Here is a 26,360-nt window from a genome sequence, read left to right on the forward strand (position 1 = left end):
AATCCCAGCACTTGGGAGGCAGAGGCAGGTGAATCTCTGTGAGTTCAAGGCCAGCCTGATCTACAAAAGTGAGTCCAGGACAGCCAGGGCTGTTAGACAGAGAAACCCTGTCACAAAAAAACAAAAAGAAGGAAGGAAAGAAAGGAAGAAAGGAAGAAAGGAAGGAAGGAAGGAAGGAAAGAAGGAAAGAAGGAAAGAAGGAAGGAAGGAAGGAAGGAAGGAAGGAAGGAAGGAAGGAAGAAAATGGGCCCTGAAGGGAGTAGTGTAACTTTGTTGGTATGGAATGGAATGTTTGTAGGTATGTTCTTATTGAAGGAAGTGTGTCACTGTGGAGGTGGGCTTTGAGGGTTCATATATGCTCAAGTCACACCGCGTGACATAGTCCATTCCTGTTGCCTTCTGATCAAGATGCAGCTAGCACCATGATTGTGTGCATGCCAGCATGCTCCTTGTCATAATGATAATGGACTGAATCTCTGAACTGTAAGCAAACGAGCCCAATTAAAAGTTTTCCTTTATAAGCATTGCTGGGCAGTGGTGCCACACTCCTTTAATCCCAGCACTCAGGAGGCAGAGGCATGTGGATCTCTGTGAGTTCAAACCCAGCCTGATCCACAGAGTAAGTTCCAAGACAGCCAGAGCTGTTACACAGAGAAATCCTGTCTTCAAAACAAAACAAAACAAAATAACAAAAAAAAAGTAAATATGAGGTCATGGTATCTCTTCACAGCAACAGAAACCCTAACTAAAGTTGGTACTGATGGTACTGGGTTCTAGGGTATTTCTGTGATAGACTGGATCATGTTTTTGTTTGAAGAAATATGGACTTTGGGATTTTGGGTTAGGAAAGCAGTGGAATGCTTTTAATCACTGCTTAATTAGCCATACTAATAGGAGCATGGAAGACAGAGGTGCTAAGAGTTAGGTGAGCTGGGGTTGAACTGACTCAAGAGGTTTCAGAGAAGAATTTGAGTATGTTGCCTAGAGATCATTCTTGTGATATTTTGGTGAAGAAAGTGGCTGCTTTGTCCAAAGTGTCTGTCTGAGGCTAAAGTGAAGAGTTTTGAGTTAATTCCATTGGCAGTAGAAATCTCAAAACAGCCTAGTATGGTCTCTATCTTGTGTTTATTAATGGTAACTCTAGTGAAGATTTATATTGAAAAGGAGCAAGCTGAGCAGGGTAAACTACAAAATATTTTTTTTTAATTTATTAGTTTTTTAAAAAAATACCAATCCAAATTCCTACTCCCTCCCCTTCTCCCATTCCCTCCACACACCCTCCCATCCCATCCTCATCTAATCCTAAGAGAGGGTAAAGCACATTGCTTTGTGGAAGGTTCAAGCCCTACCCCCCACCCCCCCCCCCAACTATATCTAGGCTGAGCTAGGTATACATCCAAAGAGAATAGGATCTCAAAAAGCCAGTACATGCAGTCAAGATAAATCCCGGTTCTGCTACCAGTGGCCCCTCAGTCTGCCCCAGCTATGCAACTGTCATCCCCATTCAGAGGGACTAGTTTGGTCCTTGCTTGTTTCTTCCCAGTCCAGCTGGAGTTGGTGAGCTCCCATTAGTTCAGGCAAGCTGTTTCAGTGGATGAACCCTCCATGGTCTTGACCTCTTTGCTCATATTCTCATTCCTTCCTCTCTTCAACTGGACCTTGGGAGCTCAGTCCAGTGTTCTGATGTGGGTCTCTGCCTCTGTTTCCATCTGTTGTTGGACGAGGTTCTATGGTGATATTTAAGATATTTACCAGTCTGACTACAGGGCAAGTCAAGTTCAGGCCCCCTCTCCTCTATTGCTTAGGATCTTAGGCAGGGTCATCCTTGTGGATTCCTGCGATTTCTCTAGAGCCAGGTTTCTGTTAACCCTATAATGGCTCCCTCAATCAAGATTATCTCTTTTCTTGCTCTCATCTCTGTCCTTCCTCCATCTGACTATCCCATTCCCTCAAGTTCCCCTCAACCCTCTTCTTCTCCCCTCCTCTTTTCTTTCTATTCCTCCTTCTCCCTGCACCCCCATGCTCCCAATTTTGTCAGGCGATCTTGTCTGTTTCTAATTTTCAGGTGGGTCTATATATGTTTTTCTTTGGGTTTTCCTTATTACTTAGCTTCTTTAGGATCATGAACTATAGCCTCAATGTCCTTTCCTTATAGCTAGAGTCTACTAATGAGTGAGTACATACCATATTCATCTTTTTGGGTCTGGGTTACCTCACTCAGGATAGTGTTTTCTAATTCCATCCATTTGCATGCAAAATTCAAGAAGTCATTTTTTTTTAACCACTGAGTAGTACTCTAATGTGTACTACTTTTTCTTTATCCATTCTTCAGTTGAGGGGCATCTAGGTTGTTTCCAGGTTTTGGCTATTACAAATAATGCTGCTATGAACATAGTTGAACAAATGCTTTTGTAGTATGATTGAGCATCTTTTGAGTATATGCCCAAGAGTGGTATTGCTGGAATTGCTGGATCCTGAGGTAGGTTGATTCCCAATTTTCTGAGAAACTGCCATACTTATTTCCAAAGTAGTTGTATAAAAAAATAACAAAACAAAAACAAACAAACAAAAAACCTAGGGCTGGATGGTTTTAGTGCAGAATTCTACCAGAACTTCCAAGAAGAGTTAATACCTATACTCCTCCAAGTGTTCCACATAATAGAAACAGAAGGGACATTGCTAAACTCTTTTTATGAGGCTATAGTTATCCTGATACCAAAATTACACAAAGACTCGGCCAAGAAGGAGTATTACAGACCAATCTTACTCATGAACATGGACGCAAAAATTCTCAATAAAATACTGGCAAACTGAATCCAAGAACACATCAAAAAATCATCTACCATAATCAAGTTGGCTTCATCCCAGAGATGCAGGGCTAGTCCACCATACAAAAATCTATCAATGTAATCCATTATATAAATAAACTGAAATAAAAAGCATATAATCATTTCATTAGATGATAAAAAAAACATTTTACAAAATCCAACACCCCTTCATGATAAAGGTATTGGAGAGATCAGGGATACAAGGAACATATCCAGATATAATAAAAGCAATATACAGCAAGCTGACAGCTAACATCAAATTAAATGGAGAGAAACTCAAAGCAATTTCACTAAAATCAGGAACAAAACAAGGCTGTCCACTCTCTCCATATCTCTTCAACATAGTTTTTGAAGTTTTTTATTTTATTTTTTTTATTTATTAAAAATTTCCACTTCCTCCCCTCCTCCCAATACCCTCCCACTCCCCCCACTCCTCCTACTCCCTCTCTCCCTCCCTCTCCAGTCCTAAGAGCAGTCAGGGTTTCCTGTCCTGTGGGAAGTCCAAGGTCCTCCCCACTCCCTCCAGGTCTAGGAAGGTGAACATCCAAAGAGACTAGGCTCCCACAAAGCCAGTCCATGCAGTACAATCAAAGCTCAATGCCATTGTCCTTGGCTTCTCAGTCAGCCCTCAATGTCAGCCACATTCAGAGAGTCCAGTTTGATCACATGCTCCATCAGTCCCAGTCCAGCTGGCCTTGGCAAGCTCCCATTAGATCAGCCCCATTGTCTCCGTGGGTCGACACACCCCTCGTGGTCCTGACTTCCTTGCTCATGTTCTCCCTCCTTCTGCTCCTCATTTGGACCTTGAGAGCTCAGTCCAGTGCTCCAATGTGGGTCTCTGTCTCCATCTCCATCCATCGCCAGATGAAGGTTCTATGGTGATATGCAAGATATTCATCAGTGATAGGATAAGGCCAGTTCAGGCACCCTCTCCTCTGCTGCCCACGGAACTAGTTGGGGAAATCCCCTTGAACACCTGGGAGCTCCTCTAGAGCCAAGACTCTAGCCAACCCTAAAATGGCTCCCTTGGTTAGGATAATTTCTTCCCTGCTCCCATATCCACCCTTCCTCCATCTCAATTATCCCATTCCCCCAAGCTCTCCCCAATCCTCCCCTTCTCTCTTCTCTCTCCCCATCTTCCCTTCCCCCAAGGAGATCAAGGGGATTCAAATTAGAAAGAAAGAAGTCAAATTTTTTTTATTTGCAGATGATATGATAGTGTACATAAGTGACCCCAAACTCACCAGAGAACTCCTACTGCTGATAAATACCTTCAGTGATGTGGCAGGATACAAGATCAACTCCAAAAAATGCAGTAGCCCTCCTAGACATAAATGATAAAGAAGTTGAGAGGGAAATCAGAGAAAACATCACCTTTCACAATAGCCACAAATAACATAAAATATCTTGGGGTAACACTAACCAAAGAAGTGAAAGACCTATTTGACAAAAACTTTAAGTTTTTGAAGAAAGAAATTGAAGAAGATAACAGAAAATGGAAAGACCTCTCATGCTCTTGGATTGGGAGGATCAGCATAGTAAAAATGGCAATTCTACCAAAAGCAATCTGTAGATTCAATGCAATCCCCATCAAAATCCCAGCACAATTCTTCACAGACCTTGAGAGGACAATAATCAACTTCATATGGAAAAACAAAAAACCCAGGATATCCAAAACAATCCTGTACAATAAAGGAACTTCTGGAAGCATCACCATCCCTGACATCAAGCTCTATTACAGAGCTACAGTAATGAAAACAGCTTGATATTGGCATAAAAACAGAGATATTGACCAATGGAATCGAATTGGAGACCCAGATATTAATCCACACACCTATAAACACCTGATTTTTGATGAGGAAGCTAAAATTATACAATGGAAAAAAGAAAGCATCTTCAACAAATGGTGCTGGCATAACTGGATGTGAACCTGTTGAAGAATGAAAATATATCTATATCACCATGCACAAAACTCAAGTTCAAATTGATTAAAAACCTCAGTATAAATCTGACCACACTGAACTTGATAGAAGAAAAAGTGGGAAGTAGCCTTCAATGCATGGGCACAGGAGACCACTCCCTAAATATAACCCCAGTAGCACAGACACTGAGAGCAATAATAAATAAATGGGACCCCCTGAAACTGAGAAGCTTCTGTAAAGCAAAGGATACAGTCAATAAGACAAAAAGGCAGCCTACTGAATGGGAAAAGATCTTCACCAACCCCACATCAGACAGAGGACTGATCTCCAAAATATATAAAGAACTCAAGAAATTAGACGTTAAAATTCTAAATAATCCAATTAAAAAATGGGGTTCTGAACTAAACAGAGAAATAATCAACAGAAGAATCTCAAATGGCCAAAAGATACTTAAGGAAATGCTCAATATCCTTAGCTGTCAGGGAAATGCAAATCAAAACAACTCTGAGATTCCATCTTACACCTGTCAGGATGGCTAAGATCAAAAACACTAATAATAGCTTATGCGGAGACGATGTGGAGTAAGGAGAACACTCATCCATTGCTGGTGGGAATGTAAACTTGTACAAAATAAAAATTTTGAAGAGAAAAAGAGTGCCAGGAAGTGTAATGGAGCTAAGTTTTGTGTTCAAGGAGATAAATGGATTAAGAAAATAAGTAAAGGAAGTGGTGACTTCAGGGCAAAATCCATCCCAGCTAAGTTTCCAGTCTCTGAAAGGCAATTAAAGAAAAGCTTAGAGTCAAATGTGGTGGTGCTTGCCTTTAATCCAAACACTCAGAAGGCAGAGGCAGGTGGGTCTCTGAGTTTGCGGCCAGCCATTTCTTCAGAGCAAGTTCAAGGACAGCCAAGTTTAGGCAGTGAAGAAAACTATGGAAAATAGAAAGCTGGTGGTGACGATGTAACTGAAGATTTTTGGGTTTGAGGCCACCCTGGTCTACAGTATAGCAAGTTCTAGGACAGCCAAGTTTAGGAAGTAAAGGTAAAATTCAAAAGCCCAAAGCTTGTAAAGATGTAATTGAATGAGTAGGCCATCTTCCAGCCCCAGAAGCAGCAGAATTTGGCAACTTTGGCCACGTGGTTCTTCTGGCTTTGGAGTTAAGGATAGAAGAAACAGGTTATGGAATTTGTCTCTACACCTAAGGAATATAGTTAAGGCCAGGCATTGTCCCTGAATGGGGCCTAGAGAGGCCATTTCATGAAGCTGTGAAGTTGAAGCCTTGACTGTCTTGAAGATTCCAAGATGTTAGAGATGCCAGAGTCATAGAATACTTGTTGAAGAAAGCTGCTAACAGGGAGTGGAACCAGCCCAAGAGCAAGAAGTGTGTTGCAGTCAACACCACAGTGAAAAGAGTAGGAGTTCTAAAGAATGCTTTGACATTAGACATGAGATAAAAAGTTTGGAGTTTGCCCAGCTGGTTTTTGGTCTTGCTTTGGTTTGGTATTTCCTCACTGTGCTCACTTTCCTATATTTGGAATGGTAATATATATCCTGTGCCATTATATATTGGAAGTATGTGATCTGGTTTTTGATTTTGATTTTACAGGGGATTACAGTTAAAGAGATTGTGTGAATCTCAGAAGAGACTTTGAACTTTAGACTTTTAAATAAGTTTGAGACTGTAATAGACTATGAGGACTTTTGAAGTTGGACTGAATGCGTTTTTGCACTATGATGTGGCTACAGGCATTTGGGGCCAGGAAGTGGCATGTGGTGGATTGAAATAAAATGCCCAAAAGGGAGTTGCACTATTGGTAGGTGTGGCTTTGTTGGTATTGTATGGTATGTTTGTAGGTATGTTCTACCTACTAAGACAGAAAGCTTATGATAGTACCATGTAACTGCTGTTGTAGCAAGAAATAAATATCTCAGTTTCCTAGTAGGTCCTGCTCCTTTTCAGACCCTGAGCTCTGTCTACCACTACAGGCTAATTTTTCCTCTTTCTGAACTTCCTATCAGCTTATTAGGATCAGTACTGTATGTTCAATGTTATAGCTTTAGAATTCAAAGCTTGTGTCACCTCCCTGAAGTTTCATCCAAATTTCTGAGTCAAATTTTGGGTGTTACTATAGTGTGGGCTTTATGTTTGAAGGCATCTGTCTTACTCATTTTTGTAGGATTTAGATTTTGTTAATTTAAGTTCTGAAGAAGACTCTTATTTCTCAGGTCATGTGAAATAATTTAGCTCCTGGATAGATACCAGAATTACTTGTAAAGGGTTGGGATTAAGACACTCGATAATCTGAGTTTGCTATGAGTCTTCACTTTGGAAAATATATTATATTGCATCATTTATTATTAGAACACTCTCTAGTTGAAAGTAAACGTTTGAATTGTTGAAATGAAGACATTATGTTCGTAATAAATATTTTTATTTTTTAGTTAAATTCTCTACAAGACCTTCACCCATTACCCAAGATAATTTTGGAATATAGACAAGTAAGTTGACTCTCTCTCTTTCTCTGTGTAAATTGTTTGTGATGAAGGAAAGCTATCCAACACTGTCTCTATTCACAACCATATTTGCTGACGCTTGTTAACAGTGTTCTAAAGAGATAAAATTTCCTCAACCAACTTCATGTCAGCCTTGTTTCTTCATATCCTGATGTCATCTTACTCAAGTCTGAGTCTGTTTTGTCTAGCACTGGAAGCCCAAGGAGTCATATGTGGAAGGAGACTGATGGCCTGTTCCCCTGTCCCTTCAAGTGAGAATAAGACTTTTACTAATTCTCACAAAGTCCCATCATCCCCCCTGTTTCCAGGCTTCAAGACAGTGATGTTTACTGGGGGATACTGGCATGTCCCTTTCATCTTTTAGTTATTAATGTTTTCTCTGTTCACATACCTACCCTTTATTTCATGATTTCTGTTACCCATTAACTACATTTACAAACCAAACAATAGTGTAATTATTTACTGAGTCCCTGTCCTGCAGAAATACACTGGTTCCAAGCCAGTCATCATCCTGGAGTCGTGTAAGGGTTGGGAAAGAACTAGAAAGGGCCCACTGCTGAGGACACTGAGATGAGCATTTGAGCTTTGCAACTTCTCTGTAGCTTAGAAATATTGCAGAATAACAGAATGGCATCTTTCTTTGTGCACCTGTGTTATTACATCCTGCCACTACTTAAGGTTGTCCAAGGTGGATTCTGCATATGTCCAGCCCTATGTAAACTACTGCTCTGCAGTTGATTTCTTTGAGTACTTAAACAAGTTTAAGAAGGTAACTATTTTTGTCTTTATACTGTAGGTTCACAAGATCAAGTCAACTTTTGTAGACGGATTACTAGCTTATATGAAAAAGGTAACAAAGCTTTACAAAAGAAAATTGAGATTAGAAGTAAGGTTTATTTTGAGTTCAGATACACATGCCATTTTTACAATCCTAGTAAAGGAGGAAAAGTTCATTATTCTTGGAACTACGGACTGTGGTCATATTATTCAATTTTTGTACAATGCAGGTTATTATTATGCTTTTAGATTCTCCATATATGAGGCAGCTAGCCTGCTTTCACATCTACTGTCGTGTCTTTTTCTAGAGTCATTTGAGGCTCTCAGAATCCTCTAGAGGAACATACATATGAACACACACACACACACACATACACACATAAAGGGAAGGTGTCAGACTGGATTATAGACTGTGGTCCAGCTAGTCCAACAATGGTTGTTTATCAACAGAAAGTCCAATAATCCAATAGTTGTTATAGTCCACAAGGGTTGGTGTCTCAGCTGGTCTTCAGTATATGCTGGAATCCCAGAGAAGTGGGCTCTAATGCCAGTGAAGGAGTGGATTTGCATTGAGAGCAAACAGGCAAAAAGAGAGCAAGCTTTATTTTTTTTTCTGTTCTTTATATAGGCTGCCAGCAGGTGTGGCCCAGGTTAAAGGTGGATTTTCTTACCCCAAAAGATCTGGATTAAAGGTGGATCTTCACACCACAAAAGATACAAAAAAGGGGTTCTTTTCACTTCAAATTATTTAATTAAGAAAAAAATCCTTCAAAGGCATACCTAATTACTTGAGTTTTAATTAATTAAAGATATAGTCAAATTGGCAACCAATAATATCCATCACAGGTAGACATTACTGTTTTAATTTGCACACGAAAAAAAGTACATTCAGAGGTGTCTGTAACTTACAAGGCTGCACAAGCAACAGTTTGTGGCATAATTACACTTTGAGTTTTTGCCGTCCCTACAGCCCCCTTAACTCACACATAGACTTAACAGAAATGGATCTACTTGTTCCATTGTTACTTGTATTTGGGTTAGAGGGGAGCATCTGTCTCTGATACCAAGACTGTTTTGTAACATTCAGGAGGAGCAAGTGGGTGTTGTAGATGAAGGGTCTGTGTGCTCTTCCTCATACCATATTGTCTGGGTTTGAACTGATTCTTCTTAAATGATCAAGGGCTCCATCTCTTCTACATGGAATCAGACTGGAACTGTGACGGGAAGACTTTCAGCCAAACATCCTGTAAGTTACTTGCTCATTTCTGTGCCCCAATGTATGTTTGGTTCTGCACTGTTCCTAAAACAGGATTTCATGCTGCTAATTGTATTTTACTGTGTGTGTTTATTTCTCTGGTATTGAGGCATAAACTCTGTGCTCTGAGAATAAGAATGGCTGAGTTTTCCACCCAGAAACTCAGTCACCTTGGTGATGTGCATCTCTCCATCGCCCTTTCCAGATTTTTCCTGGGAAGGTGGCTTCCAAAAGTGTTATCCATTTTGTAATTTCTAAAGACTATTTTTATTGGAAAGTTATAAATTCCCTTGATTTATGATGCAGTTGTAGTAACACTTTTGGGTCCTTTTAAAAGAAAAGGTCTTGCTTTGTAGCCTAGGTGCCACCTCCTGAGTGCTAAAGTCACAGGTGTGCACTACTCATGGATAGCTTTCTAAATGGCTTTATAGTTTTAGTGTAAAGGAGATCCTTTGAACTAGATAATGTGCTTGTAGCACAAGCATAAGCACCTGAGTTCAATCACTAACACCCAAACACCCATATAAAAATGTTGAGTGTAATAGTGTATGGTTGTAATTCCAGTGTTGGAGAGGTGGAGATAGAGAGGTCCCTGAGCCTTGATGGGCACCCAGCTTAGCCTATTTGGTAAGTTTGGGGCTAATAAGAGGCCCCATTTCAAAAAACAAGTAGATGGCTCCTGAGGAATGCTACCCAGTGTTATTTTCTGGTCTTCACATGCACATACCCATGCAAACACATATATACACACACATATTTGTTACTAATTGCTCATAGACAAGTTCTTCAAGCATATAAAATAAATACAATCTAACAAATATCAGCTTTATTCAAGTTGGAAAGTCACCTTTCTTGTCACAATTTCTAATAAACATGTTTGCATAAAAGATTATTCTACATTTTTTTAACTTTTAACATCTTTTGCTATTTTGTATCAATCTGAGTCCTCTTAGATTTAAATACATGAATTACATATATAAGTAATTCAAGTATAAACTAAATAATATATGTAATTAGAAATGTTTGGTATAAAATAATGTGGAAATTTAAAGAACAAGAGAATGTAAGTCATCTTTCCCTGTCTGTTCTTCCCACTAGTCCCTGATTAGAGTAGCTAGGAATTAACTAGGTGTATTAGTTAGGATTCTCTAGAATTGTGTTTCTCATGCTTCCTAATGCTGTGACCCCCCCCCACCATAAAATTATTTTTGTTGCCACTTCATAACTATAATTTTGCTACTGTTATGGAATGTAAATATCTGTGTTTTCTGATGGTTTTAGGTTGCCCCTGTGAAAGGGTCGTTCTACCTACAAAAGGGTTGCAACTCACAGATTGAGACTCACTACTCTAGAGGAACAGAACTAGTAGTATGAATCTATATATAGATACAGAAGGATAATTCATTAGAGTGACCTACAGACTCTAGTCCAGCTAGTCCAATAGTGGTTGTCTATCAGTGGAAAACCCAAGAATCCAGTAGTTCTTCAGTCTAGGAAGCTGGAAGTCTCTACTGATCTTCACAATACTGAAGAAGTAGGCTCTAATGCCAGTGAAGGAATGGACTCGCCAGAAAGAGTCAGGGCAAGTAGGCAAAGAGTAAACTTCCTTCTTCCAAGTTCTTTATATACACTGCAACCAGAAGGTGTGACCCAGATTAAAGATAGATCTTTCCACTTCAAAAGATCCAGATTAAAAGTGGGTATTCTACTTCCAATGACTTAATTAAGGAAAATACATTCCTCACAGGTTTTTTAGTTAATTCCCGATGTAGTGAAGTTGACAAGAATAGCCATCACACTAGGCATCCAGTGACACAGGCAGGAGAGGCACCTGCTGACCTAACTCAGATGACTATAAAAGGAGGAGAAAGCAGTGTGGGTGTTCTCTTGGGCACAGGGAGTCTGCTTTGGTACTATAACCTCTTGGGTCCGTTGTCTCTCAGGCTTCTCACACTTGCTCTAGGAGGCAATGATGAGGACATCTACCTTTCAGACCAAATCCACCTGGGTACCTGACTACAGATTCAGGTCCTCCGTGGGTGTCTCTGGCAGATTTCTTTCTGCCCACCAGCCCCCCCAATCCCTCTACTGCCTAGCTATTGGCTGTTCAGCTTTTTATTAGACCAATCAGGTGCCTTAGGCAGGAAAGCAACACATTTTTATATCATTAAACAAATCAGCATAAACAAATGTAACACACCTTTACATAGTTAAATATTCCACAACATAAACAAATGTAACACATCTTTACATAGTTAAAGTAATATTCCACAGCATAAACAAATGTAACACACCTTTACATAGTTAAATATTCCACAACATAAACAAATATAACACACCTTTACATAGTTAAATATTCCACAACATAAACAAATGTAACACACTGTTACATAGTTAAAGCAATATTCCACAACATAAACAAATGTAACACACTTTACATAATTAAAGCAATATTCCAGAGCACAGTCCCATTTCACTCGGGTTGTTCAGATACCTGTGAGAGTGAATCATGAGCTTGTGGCTCTCTCTTCATTAGCTCATGCCCTACTGCAAAAAAATTCTGAGCATGTGTCCTTTCAGAGGATATTCAATTTTTCTTTTATAGTTTTGCCATTGTTTTATGACTATGTTTGGTCCTCAACTCTGCCGCAAGCCATGCACAGTGGTATTCCCCACGGTGTAGTTTCTGATTATGTCTTCAAATCTTCTCAGACAGCTTTTTCTCTGACCAAGATTAGTTGGATGTTTGCCTCTGTGGTCCCATAATGTTGGTATTTTCATGTTTTTTACACATAAAACTTGAATCCAGCTGTACATTATTTAACCATTTGCAATTACCATAAGATGGCCAGAGTTTGAATTATAGTTTTCCTTAAACTGAACAAAATTCAGTTAATTAAACCATGAGATTTGCACATGCTAGATGTGAGCTCTACCACCGAGCTTTATTCTTATCTCTGATAAACATTTTTAGACTTACTTTATTATTTTATGTGTGTTATGTACCATGTGTACCTGGTACCTGCAGAGGGCATTAGATACCCTAGAACTAGAGTTACAGACCATTGTGTGCTGCCATGTGGGTGGTGGATATTGAACTTAAGATTTCTGAAGAGTACCAGGTGTTTTTTTTAAATTTTTTTTCAGCAATTTTTTTTTTATTTTTTATTAAAAATTTCCACCTCCTCCCATTTTCCTCCCCCTCCCCCCACCCCCCTCCCTCTACAGTCCAAAGAGCAGTCAGGGTTCCCTGCCCTGTGGGAAGTCCAAGGTCCTCCCCCTTCCATCCAGGTTTAGAAAGGTAGCTTCCAAACAGACTAGGCTCTCACAAACCCAGTCCATGCAGTAGAATCAAAACCCAGTGCCATTGTCCTTGGCTTCTCAGTCAGCCCTCATTGTCAGCCACGTTCAGAGAGTCTGGTTTGATCACATGCTCCATCAGTCCCAGTCCAGCTGGCCTTGGTGAGCTCCCATTAAATCAGCCCGGCCATCTCAGTGGGTGGGCGCACCCCTCACGGTCCTGACTTTCTTGTTCATGTTCTCCCTCCTTCTGTTCCTCATTTGGACCTTGGGAGCTCAGTCCAGTGCTCCAATGTGGGTCTCTGTCTCTATCTCCATCCATCGCCAGATGAAGGTTCTATGGTGATATGCAAGATATTCATCAGTGTGGCTATAGGACAGGGCCAGTTCAGGCGCCCTCTCCTCAGCTGCCCAAGGAACAAGCTGGAGACATCTCCTTGGACACCTGGGAACCCCTCTAGAGTCAAGTCTCTTGCCACCCCTAAAATAGCTCCCTTAATTAAGATATATACTTCCCTGCTCCCATATCCACCCTTCCTCCATCCCAACCGTCCCATTCCCCCAAGCTCTTCCCATCCTCCCCTTCTCACTTCTCTCTCCCCCTCTCCCCTCTCTACTCCCACCCCCATGCTCCCAACTTTTGCCCGGGAATCTTGTTTGCTTCCAATTTCCAGGAGGATCTATATATGTTTTTCTTTGGGTTCACTTATTATTTGGCTTAATGTCCTTAGTTTATAGCTAGAGTCTACTAATGAGTGAGTACATACCATATTCATCCTTTTGGGTCTGGGTTATCTCACTCAGGATAGTGTTTTCTATTTCCATCCATTTGCATGCAAAATTCAAGATGTCATTGTTTTTTACCGCTGAGTAGTACTCTAATGTGTATATATTCCACACTTTCTTTATCCATTCTTCCATTGAAAGGCACCTAAGTTGTTTCCAGGTTCTGGCTGTTACAAATAAAGCAGCTATGAACACAGTTGAACAAATGCTTTTGTAGTATGATAGGGCATCTCTTGGGTATATTCCCAAGAGTGGTATTGCTGGATCCTGGGGTAGGTTGATCCCGAATTTCCTGAGAAACCGCCACACTGATTTCCAAAGTGGTTGCACAAGTTTGCATTCCCACCAACAATGGATGAGTGTTTCCCTTACTCCACATCCTCTCCAGCATAGGCTATCATTGGTCTTTTTGATTTTAGCCATTCTGACGGGTGTAAGATGGTATCTCAAAATTGTTTTGATTTGAATTTCCCTGATTGCTAAGGAGGTTGAGAATGACCTTAAGTGTCTTTTGGCCATTTGAACTTCTTCTGTTGAGAATTCTCTGTTCAGATCAATACCCCATTTTTTAAAAATTGGATTAATTAGAATTTTAATGTCTAGTTTCTTGAGTTCTTTATATATTTTGGAAATCAGACCTTTGTCTGTTGCAGGGCTGGTGAAGATCTTCTCCTAATAAGTAGGTTGCCGTTTTGTCTTAATGACAGTGTCCTTTGCTTTACAGAAGCTTCTCAGTTTCAGGAGGTCCCATTTATTTATTGTTGCTCTTATTGTCAGTGCTACAGGGGTTCTACGTAGGAAGTGGTCTCCTGTGCCCGTGTGTTGTAGACTACTTCCCACTTTCTCTTCTAACAGGTTCAGTGTGGGCAGATTAATATTGAGGTCTTTAATCCATTTGGACTTGAGTTTTGTACATGGTGATAGATATGGATCTATTTTCTTTCTTCTACAGATTGACATCCAGTTATGTCAGTACCATTTGTTAAAGATGCCTTCTTTCTTCCATTGTATACTTTTAGCTCCTTTGTTGAAAATCGGGTGTTCATAGGTTTGTGGATTAATATTTGGGTCTTTTATTCGATTCCATTGGTCAACTTCTCTGTTTTTGTGCCGATACCAAACTGTTTTCATTACTGTAGCTCTCTAATAGAGTTTGATGTCAGGGATAGTAATGCCTCCAGAAGTACTTTTATTGTATAGGATTGTATTGACTGTCTTGGGTTTTTGTTTTTCCATATAAAGTTGGTTATTGTTCTCTCAAGGTCTGTGAAGAATTTTGTTGGGATTTTGATGGGGATTGCATTGAATCTATAGATTGCTTTTGGTAGAATTGCCATTTTTACTATGCTGATCCTCCCAATCCAAGAGCATGGGAGATCCTTCCATTTTCTGGTATCCTCTTCAATTTCTTTCTTCAAAGACTTAAAGTTCTTGTCAAATAGTTCTTTCACATCCTTGGTTAGAGTTACCCCAAGATACTTTATGCTATTTGTGGCTATCGTGAAAGGTGATGTTTCTCTGATTTCCCTCTCTGCTTCTTTGTTCTTTGTGTATAGGATGGCAACTGATTTTTTGGAGTTGATCTTGTATCCTGCCACATTACTAAAGGTGTTTATCAGCTGTAGGAGTTCTCTGGTAGAGTTTTTGGGGTCGTTTATGTACATTATCATATCATCTGCAAATAACGAAAGTTTGACTTCTTCCTTTCCAATTCGAATCCCATTGATCTCCTTATGCTGTCTTATTGCTATTGCTAGAACTTCAAGCACTGTATTGAAGAGGTATGGAGAAAGTGGACAGCCTTGTCTTGTTCCTGATTTTAGTGGGATGGCTTTGAGTTTCTCTCAATTTAATTTAATGTTAGCTGTTGGCTTGCTGTATATCGCTTTTATTATATTTAGGAATGAACCTTGTATCCCTAATCTCTCCAAGACCTTTAGCATAAAGGGGTGTTGAATTTTGTCAAGCGCTTTTTCAGCATCTGATGAAATGATCATATGTTTTTTTTTCCTTCAGTTTATTTATATGATGGATTACATTGATAGATTTTCGTATGTTGAACCAGCCATGTATCTCTGGGATGAAGCCTACTTGGTCATCTTGGTCATAATGGATAATTTTTTTAATGTGTTCTTGGATTCTGTTTGCCAGAATTTTATTGAGAATTTTTGCATCGATGTTCATGAGTGAGATTGGTCTGTAATTATCTTTCTTGGTTGAGTCTTTGTGTGGTTTTGGAATCAGGGTTACTGTAGCTTCATAAAAAGAGTTTGGCAGTGACTCTTCTGATTCTATTATGTGAAACACATTAAGGAGTATAGGTATCAGCTCTTCTTGGAAGTTCTGATAAAATTCTACATTAAAACCATCAGGTCCTGGACTTTTTTTTGGTTGGGAGGTTTTTTATGACAATTTCTATTTCCTCATGACTTATAGGTCTATTTAAATTGTTCACCTGGTCTTGATTTAATTTTGGTAAATGGTACTTATTTAAAAACAAGTCCATTTCTTTTACATTTTTCAACTTTGTGGCTTATAAGCTTTTGTAGTAAGACTTAATGATTCTCTGAATTTCCTCAGTGTCTGTTGTTATATCCCCCTTTTCATTTCTGATCGTGTTAATTTGTATGTTCTCTCTCTGCCTTTTGATTAGTTTTGATAAAGGTTTGTCAATCTTGTTGACTTTCTCAAAGAACCAGCCCTTTGTTTTATTGATTCTTTGGATTGTTTTCTGTGTTTCTATTTTGTTGATTTCAGCCCTCAGTTTGATTATTTCCAGTCTTCTACTCCTCCTAGGTGAGTCTGCTTCTTTTTTTTTCCTAGAGCTTTCAGTTGTGCTGTTAAGTCTCTAATGTGAGCTTTCTCCATTTTTTTATTGTCAGCTCTTAGAGCTATGAACTTTCCTCTTAGCACTGCTTTCATAGTGTCCCATAGGTTTGGGTATGTCTTTGTGTCTTTATTTTCGTTGAATTCAAGGAATACTTTAATTTCTTTCTTTATTTCTTCCCTGACCCAGGGGTGGTTCAGTAGTTGACTGTTCAGCTTCCATCAGTTTGTAGGCTTTCTGGGAGTAGAATTATTGTTAAATTCTAACTTTATTCCATAGTGATTCGATAAGACACAGGTGGTTATTAATATTTTTTTGTATCTGTGGAAGTTTGCTTTGTTACCGAGTATGTGGTCAATTTTCGAGAAGGTTCCATGAGATGTTGAGAAGAAGGTATATTCTTTCCTATTTGGGTGGAATGTTCTATAGATGTCTGTTAAGTCCATTTGATTCACTACCTCCATTAATTCTTATTTCTCTGTTAGGTTTCTGTCTGATTGACCTGTCCATTGGTGAGAGAGGAGTGTTGAAATCTCCTACTATTAGTGTGTGTGGTTTGATGTCTGTCTTGAGTTCTATTAATGTTTCTTTTATATAAGTGGATGATTTTATATTGGGGCATAGATATTCAGGATTGAGACTTCATCCTGGTGAATTGTTCCTGTTATGAGTATAAAATGTCCATCTCCATCTCTTCTGATTGATTTTAGTTTGAAGTCAATTTTGTTAGAAATTAGTATGGCCACTCCCACTTGTTTCTTAGGTCCATTTAATTGAAAAACCTTTTCCCAATCCTTTGAGTAGATGTCTGTCTTTGTGGTTGAGATGTGTTTCTTGTAAACAGCAGAATGTTGGATCCTGTTTTTGCATCCAATCTCTTAGCCGGTGCCTTTTTAAAGGTGAATTGAGTCCATTGATATTAAGTGATATTAATGGCCAGTTGTTAACTTGGGTTATTTTTTCTTCTTTTTTGGTGGTAGAGTTTGTGTGTTTCCCTTCTTTGAGAAGTGCTGGTGAAGGGTTGCTAGATGTCTGAGTTATTGTGGGCATTGTTGGATTCCTTGGGTTGTGATTTTCCTTCTATTACTTTCTGTAAGGCTGGATTTGTGGCTATGTATTGTTTAAATTTGTTTTTATCCTGAAATATTTTGTTTTCTCCATTGATAGTGAATGAAAGCTTGGCTGGGTATAGTAGTCTGGGCTTGCATCCATGGTCTCTTAGTTTCTGCAGCACATCTATCCAGGACCTTCTGACTTTCATGATTTCCATAGAGAAGTCAGGTGTAAGTCTGATAGGTTTACCTTTATAAGTTACTTGACCTTTTTTCTTTGCAGCTCTTAATATTCTTTCTTTATTATGTATGTTTTGTGTTTTGATTAGTATATGGCAAGGGGATTTTTTTTTATTCAATCTATTCAGTGTTCTGTATGCTTCTTGAACCTTCATAGGAATATCTTTCTTTAGGTTGGGAAAGTTTTCTTCTATAATTTTGTTGAATATATTTTCTGGGCCTTCTAGCTGTAATTCTTCTCCTTCTTCTACCCCTATTATTCTTAGGTTTGGTCTTTTTATTGTGTCCCAGATTTCCTGAATGTTTTGTGATGAGAATTTGTTGGATTTGCTGTTTTCTTTGATCAGTGCGTTTATTTTCTCTATGGTATCTTCTTTGATCAGTGCGTTTATTTTCTCTATGGTATCTTCAGCATCTGAGATTCTTTCGTCTATCTCTTGTATTCTGTTGGTTATGCTTGCCTCTGTAGTCTCTGTTCGTTTACCTAGATTTTCCATATTCAGCTGGCCCTCGGTTTGTGTTTTCTTCATTGCCTCCATTTCAGTTTTCAAGTCTTGAACTGTTTCCGTTATCTGTTTGATTGTTTTTTCTTGGTTATCTTTTACGGGTTTATTCATTTCTTCAAACTTTTTCTTATTCTTCACATCCATTTCTTTAAGGGAGTTTTTCACCTCCTGTTTAAGGGACTCTATCACTTTCATAATGTCAATTTTTTTCTACTTCTTCTGGATTAGGGTGTTCAAGTCTTCCTGTTGTGTGTTCGCTGGGTTCTGGTGTGTTGTCATGTTGTTTTTCAGATTGTTAGAGGAATTCTTGCTTTGGTGTCTGCCCATCTCTTCCTTCAAATGCTCTCTGATGGATCTTCTGGTACAGGATCAGGGCCACTAGCTGGCCAGGAACCTCGCAGACAAAAGGGCAAGTTTTTGTTTTTGTTTTCTCTCTCCCTCCCCCACTCCCTCTCCCCCTCCCTCTCCAGTCCAAAGATCAGTCAGGGTTCCCTGCCCTGTGGGAAGTCCAAAGTCCTCCCCGCTCCATCCAGGTCTAGGAAGGTGAGCTTCCAAACAGACTAGGCTCCCACAAAGCCAGTACATGCAGTAGAATCAAAACCCAGTCAGGACACAAGGGGTGCGCCCACCCACTGAGACGGTGGGGCTGGTCTAATGTGAGCTTACCAAGGCCAGCTGGACTGGGACTGATGGAGAATGTGATCAAACCGGACTCTCTGAACGTGGCTGACAATGAGGGCTGACTGAGAAGCAAAGGACAATGGCACCAGGTGTTCTTTTTTTTGAAAAATGATTTGGTTTGTTTATTTCAAGGCAAGGTCTCACTATGTAGCTCTGTCTATCCGGAATTTACCAGGTAGACTAAGATGGCCTCAAACTCACAGAGATCCATCTGCTCTGTGCCTGGCTTTATGATATTTTATTATTTTTTAATTGTAATATGATTATATCATTTCACCTGCTTCCTTTTCCTCCTTCCCACATGTCCCTCCATGTACCTGCTCTTGCTCCATCTCAAATTCATGACCTCTTTTTCTTTGTTTATTTTTTCTAACTATATAGATTTTTTTCTAAATATACATTCTGTATAATATGACTTGATATTGAGTAATCATTTAGTGAGCTCTTCCCTGGGAAGACTACTTCTCCTGCTCTCCACATTCCTTAGTTGCCTGTAATTCTTTGTCTAGTAGACAGTCCCATGTGACTTCCTCCTTCCATGTTAGCATGTAATGGTGTTGTTATGGTTTAGATCCTGTTTAGGCAGCCATATTGATAAGACTTCATGAGTGGAGTTTCTCTGACTTTCTTAGGAGACACAGTCTCATAACAAATGTCCTATTCCTCTGACTCTTCTGCCGCCTCTTCTGAAATGATCTCTGAGTCTTAGGTACAGGAGTTGTGTTGTAGATGTATCTATTGGAATTGGGCACCCCACGATCTCTTCTTCTCTGTGTTTTGATCAGTTTTCTGTAATGGTCTCTGTTGCAAAGAGAAGTTTCTTTGATAGATGTGAGAACTATACTTATCTATGGGTATGAATATTTAGAATGTAGTTAGGGATTATTCTGGTTTAAAGTGGCAGTAATATGCTTTCCAGGCTCTGCTCAAAGTACATGGTGTTTTCAGCAACAGCAATTTATCTTCTACCTCTGGGAGGCAACTAAGGGCAACAGCATTAGCCTATGACTTCTCATGGTTGGTTCAGGAGTTTTAGTTAGATAGTGTATGGCTCTTAGGGGAAGCATTGTCAGCCCAAATTGGATGGCTTATTTAAACTATATATGTCTAAGCATACCCAGACTTAGCTGTATTATTTATAATTTTTACGTAGATGACTTTTTCAGAATCCTTACTGTTATTTTACCCTCCTCCTTTCTTTTTGTATTTATCTCTTTCCTTAATCATAGCCCCCTCCCGTTTTTCACATTTTTCCCTTCAAATCACTAATACTCCATTATTCCCCGTTCTGCTGTTCCCTCTACCATGGCCCCTTTTACTTTCCTCATTTCTGCAGTTACTCCAGTTTATACACTCACATCTGAAGATTGGGAGCTAAAAGCCACAGGTGAGAGAAAACATGTGACATTTGTCTTTTTGAGTCTTAGTCACATCACTAAGGTGATCTTTTCTAGTTCTATCCATTTATCTGCAAAATTCATGATTTCAGTTTTCTTTACAACTGAATAATATTTCCTGGTGTATATGTATCACATCTTATTATCTATTCATCAGTTGAAGGGCATTTAGGTTATATCTGTTTCCTAGCTATCATGAATAGAGCAGCAACGAACATGGATGATCAAGTATCTGCGGAGTAGTAGGATGTCAAATACTTTGGACATATGCCAAGAAGTAGTATAGCTGAGTCAGATGATGGATTAACTTTAGTTTTTGAGGGTTCTCCACATTGATTTCCAGAAGTTAGAGCAGTTTGTCGTCCGACCAACAGTGAATGAAAGTTCTCTTCGCCTCTACACCCTCTCCAGCATCTGTTCTCAGTTGCTTGCTGATCTTTGCCATTCTGACTTTGAGGGAACCAACAACTGTTCTCAATTGCAGAGCTAATTCTCCAGGCACTTAATAATATTTTTAAAAATCAGTTATAACTGCAATATTTGCAAAAAAACCTATTTTTTCACATATACCCCCTCCTAAGAGAAAGTCCCTACCACCAGCTGAAGTCACTTCCACCTATTTCTGTGTTACTCTGCTTCTAAGTGATAGAAAGTATAAAGTGCAGTAATATTTCATTTGTATTTTAATAAATAAAGCTTGACTGAAGAGCAGAGAGTTAAACAACCCCACTGGTCAACCTTACAGACCAGGCAGTGGTAATACACACCTTTAATCCCAGTAGCCACACTAGTTGCCGTAGACACTGAGTGATACATGCCTTCAATCCCAATGGTGCATGCCTTTAATCCCAGACCTAGAGAGGACTATAAAACAGGAGGAGACAGCTCTCAGACAATCTCTTTCTGAGATTCCTGGAGGCAGGATCGCCATTTCGAATTGAGGTCAAGATTAGAGCCAGTGGCTGGCTGCTTTGCTTTTCCGGTCTTCAGGTTGAACCCCAATTTCTCTCTCTGAGTTTTTATTAATGGTGCTTCTCTAAAGTGTTCTGTCTTTTGTTTTCCCTGCACATTTTGACATTTCAATGAAACAATAATAGGTTATGGCTTATTAAAAATTATGAAAAATTGATTGTGCTGAAGTTTCGTCGGTGTATGTAAAGTAATCACATTGGCACATTTTTTTACAACAGCTGCTTAAGTCTTAGTTAGAAAATACTGCCAGATATGAGGCCAGCCTGGTCTACAAAATGAGTTCTAGGACGTCCAAGGCTACACAACACAATGACACCCTGTCTTGAAACACCACAGCACACCCCCAAAAAGAAAGAAAGAAAATATCCCCAGGCATAGTGCCATACACCTTTAATCTTAGCACTCAAGAGGCAGAAGCAGGCAGATCTCTAAGAATTTGAGGCAAGCCATAGGCCTCATAGTTTGCATAGTGAGATCAAGGACAGCTAGAGAAATGTATTGAGGCCATGTCTCTAAAGAGAGAGAGGGAGGGAAGGAGAAAGGGAGAGAAGAAAAAAGGTCAACATTTATACACTCCTTGTGCTACATCTTTGAGTCTCCATCCCCAACCCCCGGATTCACTTGAGATTTTCCTACTTCTCTGTGACGGGGTATTTGGAACTATTTACTAGACATTATGAATATTATGTTTTGAAAGTTTGAGTCTTTTTTTGGTTTTCGTGACAGGGTTTCTCTGAGTAGCTTTGGAGACTCTCCTGGAACTAGCTTTGCAGACCAGGCTAGCCTTGAACTCACAGAGATCCGCCTGCCTCTGCCTCCTGAGCGCTGGGTTTAAAGGCATGCACCACCACTGCCCAGCTAAGTCTTATTTTTAAAATTCACTAAAATGTTAACACTTTTGTTTTAATGGGTCGTTGGCCTAGTTAGGCTCAGACTACAAGCTCCAATGGCTGTGGTGCTTCTGGGTCTTCTAACCAGCAACCAAGGAATCCCTTTTCTTGGTCTTCTGACTAAAAACCTGAGGCTTTAATAATCTGAACCTGCTGCACACTCTCTCCACTAACCACAGCTGATACAGAACATGGGGTACTGAGGGGAACAAATGATCAATTTTCTGTCTGTCTGGTAGTGTTTCAGTTTCTGGTCTGTTTTTCCAGTTTGTGTCCTGCTCTAATTTATCAGCATCTTCAGAATGCTGCCCTGTGGATTGTGTGCAGTTTCCATAGCTGTATTCAGTACTCACTATATCTTAACAGGAGCAAAATGTCACCTTTACTTTTTCTGTCTTAAACAGATTTATTGAAACAAAATTGATATACCAGAAACTTCATATGTTACATTGTGATTTGATGAATACATTTAACTATGAAACTACCCTCACAGTCAAAATAGTAGACATATCTAACACCTGAACTATCTTTGTGACCCTTTATAATGTTTCCCCCCAACTTGTATGCATGTCCCAGTTCTGTCACTATAGATCACTTACATTTCCAGGAAGCTTATGTTGATGGAGTCACATAGTGTTTACTTTTTTGTCTAACTTCTTTGGCACAGTTATTTTTGAGATTCATGCATGTTGATCCGTGTTTCAATACTTTTTTATTGCTGAGCAGTATTCTATTCAATCTCTATACTACAGTTTGCTAATGAATTTCTTTATTGACTCCGGTATAATTGTTTCCTGTTTGAGATATAAGTACGTATATTCATGAATGTTCTTTATATATATATTATAATACATATATAATAATACAATAGTAGCTGGGGTATACACTAGGTCTGTATTGCTGCTTCCCTTTTGTTTCCATTCCTTTCTCTTTTGAGAGAAGGTACCACCATATCTTAGCTGGTCTACATAGGTCAGGCTGGATTCCAACTCACAGAAATTCTCCTGCCTCTGTCTTCTGAGTTCTGAGATTAAAACATGTACTACTTAGGTGTTCTTTTTTTTAAAAAAAAAACTTTTTTCTTTTATTTATTTATTATGTATACAATATTCTGTCTGTGTGTTTGCCTGCAGGCCAGAAGAGGGCACCAGACCTCATTACAGATGGTTGTGAGCCACCATGTGGTTGCTGGGAATTGAACTCAGGACCTTGGGAAGAGCAGGCAATGCTCTTAACCACTGAGCCATCTCTCCAGCCCCCTACTTAGGTGTTCTTCTGCAATTATTTACTGCCATGGCTCCTCAATGAGTGGGGGGCTCTTGTGCCCTTTCTCCATTCATGCCAGAATGTTGATGGGTTCAAATCTTGTGTAGACCTTGTATAAGTGACAATAGCTGCTGAGTTCATGAGTGCAATAGCTTTGTCATCTTTACATTCTTTCCTCACCTTCTTCTGTGATATTCCCTGACCCTGAAAGAGGGGTTGTATAGAGTTCCCATTTTGGGTGAGCACTCAACAGTCACTTATTCTCAGCACTTAAACAAGTGTGAATATCTGCGGTAACTGCTGTTCACTGTAAAAGAAGCTTCCCTGATGAAGGTTGTCAACAGCACTAATCTTTGGGTATAAACTAAGCAACTATTTAGAAGACAATTTGACAGTTTGTCCATTTAGCAATACAGTAGTAGGTTCTGTAGTCAAAGGTTGCTCGTTCATTTCCTGGCCACCCAGACCCGAAATAATCACACAGAAACTGTATTATTACAACACTGCTTGGCCTATTAGCTCATGATTCTTACTGGCTAGCTATTATATCTTAAATTAACCCATTTCTATTAATTTGTGTATCGCCACGTGGTTGTGGCCTGCCGGTAATGTTCTATATGGTGTCAGGCATCTGTCTCCTGTGGTGGCTACATGGCTTCTTCCTCGACTCTGCCTACTCTCTCTATATATCTCTTCCAGCCTGGCTATATTCTGTTAAGCCATTGGCCAATGGCAATAAAACATATTCACAGCATATATCACCTCCCACATCAAGGTTCTTTTGTGGCCTACCACCTACCTAAAGCCAAGGGACTTTTGACCAGATTTATAGGACTAGACATGAATTACTTCTGTGGAGTGAGCCTCAAATCCAGCTAGAAGGCAAAAATACTACACTGTTGCACCAGTTAGCATATCTTGCCTGACAAGTCTGTACTGTAGCATGCAACATTATCTATCCACCCATGCCAGCATACTGCCAAACAAAACCCTTTTAATTTTATTATAATTTAAGAGAAAAATAAAACAAACAACAACAAAAATAGTGCAGGCAAGTTGTAAATCTCAACAACTGCCCAGGGGAGGAGAGTAGAGTAGGGAAAGAAGCTACACCTTTCCAGAATCAGGTGGTGGTGGTGGCACATGCCTTTAAATCCCAGCACTCGGGAGGCAGAGTCAGGTGGATCTCTGAATGTGAGACCAGCCTGGTTACAGAATGAGTTCTTTGGACAGCCAGGGCTACACAAAGAATCCCTGCCTCAAAAAAAAAAAATAAGAAAAAAGCCATGTCATTTGAATTAAGCCTGTGTGGAGTTCAGTAGGTAGACAAGCAGCCACAAGCAGTGAGCGAGATTCAGAGAAAATGTAACAAAACCCAAAATACCAGGGAGAATAAAGCATATGTAGGCTCTGATCATCATCCAAAACAGACAGAAGAAAATAAAGGGGAAAGTTATGCCTTTGTGAGTTAAGACTCAAGAGTAGCTCCTGGCAGATTTGAAATGACTGTGCTAAGGGATAAGAATTCTGAGGAGAAGTACATTATCTCATTAAAGGACTAATTATTGCTCCTTTCTCTTTGAATGCCTTGAGAAAATACACTTTCCGGGGGTGGGGGGGGTAAATGGTTGACCTGCCAAACTACATTAATTTACAGGAGGAGACAAGGCATGTTTCCATATAGAAATGAATTCCTTTATTTCCTGTGACATTCCTTTCTAAAGAGATAACCGTAAAGTTATTTAGGAGAAGGAGCATTGACATTACCCATTTCTACCATGAAAGTCTAAAGGTCTAGTTCCAAAGCTGTTCAACAGAGGGATTATTATCTGGCCAAAATGAAACTCCTGTTTTGAAAAAGAAAATTATTTTTTCTCCTTTTTTATTGATTTTTATTGAGCTCTATATTTTTCTCTGCTCCCCTCCCTGCCTCTCCCCCGACTTCAACCCTCTCCCAAGGTCCCCATGCTCCCAATTTACTCAGGAAATCTTGTCTTTTTCTACTTCCCATGTAGATTATATCTATGTATGTCTCTCTTAGTGTCTTCACTGCTGTCTGAGTTCTCTGGGATTGTGATTTGTGGGCTAGTTTTCTTTGCTTTATGTTTAAAAACCACCTATGAATGAGTACATGTGATAATTGTCTTTCTGTGTCTGGGTTACCTCACTCAAAATAATGGTTTCTGGCTCCATCCATTTTCCTGCAAAATTCAAGATGTCATTTTTTCTGCTGTGTAGTACTCCATTGTGTAAATGTACCACATTTTCCTTATCCATTCTTCAGTCGAGGGGCATTTAGGTTGTTTCCAGGTTCTGGCTATGACAAACAAAGCTGCTATGAACATAGTTGAGCACATGTCCTTGTGGCATGATTGAGCATCCTTTGGGTATATACCCAAAAGTAGTATTATTGGGTCTTGAGGAAGGTTGTTTCCTAATTTTCTGAGAAATTGCCACACTGACATCCAAAGGGGTTGTACCAGCTTGCATTCCCGACAGCAATGCAGAAGGGTTCCCTTTTCCCCACAACCTCTCCAGCATAAGTTGTCATCAGTGTTTTTGATCTTGGCCATTCTTACAGGTGTAAGATGGAATCTCAGAGTTGTTTTGATTTGCATTTCTCTGATGACTAAGGACATTGAGCATTTCCTTAAGTGTCTTTCAGCCATTTTAGATTTCTTTGTTGAGAGTTCTCTGTTTAGGTCTATACTCCATTTTTTATTGGATTATTTGTTCTTTTGATGACCAATTTCTTCAATTGTTTGTATATTTTGGAGAACAGACCTCTGTCTGATGTGGGTTTGGTGAGGATCCTAAGAAAATTATTTTTATGTGCATAGTTGTTTTGCCTGCCTGTGTGTCTGTGGTGCAGTGTCTGTGGAAGCCAGAAGAGGGTGTCAGATCCACTGAGACTGGACTTACAGACAGTTTTAAGCTACTGTGTGGGTCTGGAAATCAAACCCTTGTCCTCAGGAAGAAGAGCTGATACTGTTAATTGTGAGCCAGCTCCCTAGCCACTGACACTCTTTTAAACATATCTATTTAATATATAATACATATATTTCTAGATTAGTTTATGAAGTAGTAGTTTTCCATAAGGTTTTACATGCCTTTAGCTGCCTCCTCCCCTATGTCTCCATCCTCATCT

General features: G+C 39.5%; 1 protein-coding gene across 1 annotated transcript in view; it reads left to right on the forward strand.

Annotated features, from left to right (window-relative positions):
- The window catches only part of Poln (DNA polymerase nu), a 167,823-nt gene that overhangs the window by 55,530 nt on the left and 85,933 nt on the right, over positions 1-26,360 (forward strand). Inside the window, exons 12-14 of the mRNA XM_085692033.2 lie at positions 7,192-7,248; positions 8,060-8,113; positions 9,221-9,286. Coding sequence (XP_085548159.1) covers positions 7,192-7,248; positions 8,060-8,113; positions 9,221-9,286 — 177 coding nt within the window. The remainder of the gene's footprint in view (positions 1-7,191; positions 7,249-8,059; positions 8,114-9,220; positions 9,287-26,360) is intronic.

The sequence above is a fragment of the Myodes glareolus genome, chromosome 8 (assembly GCF_982192425.1).
Source record: "Myodes glareolus chromosome 8, mMyoGla1.1, whole genome shotgun sequence".
NCBI lineage: Eukaryota > Metazoa > Chordata > Mammalia > Rodentia > Cricetidae > Myodes > Myodes glareolus.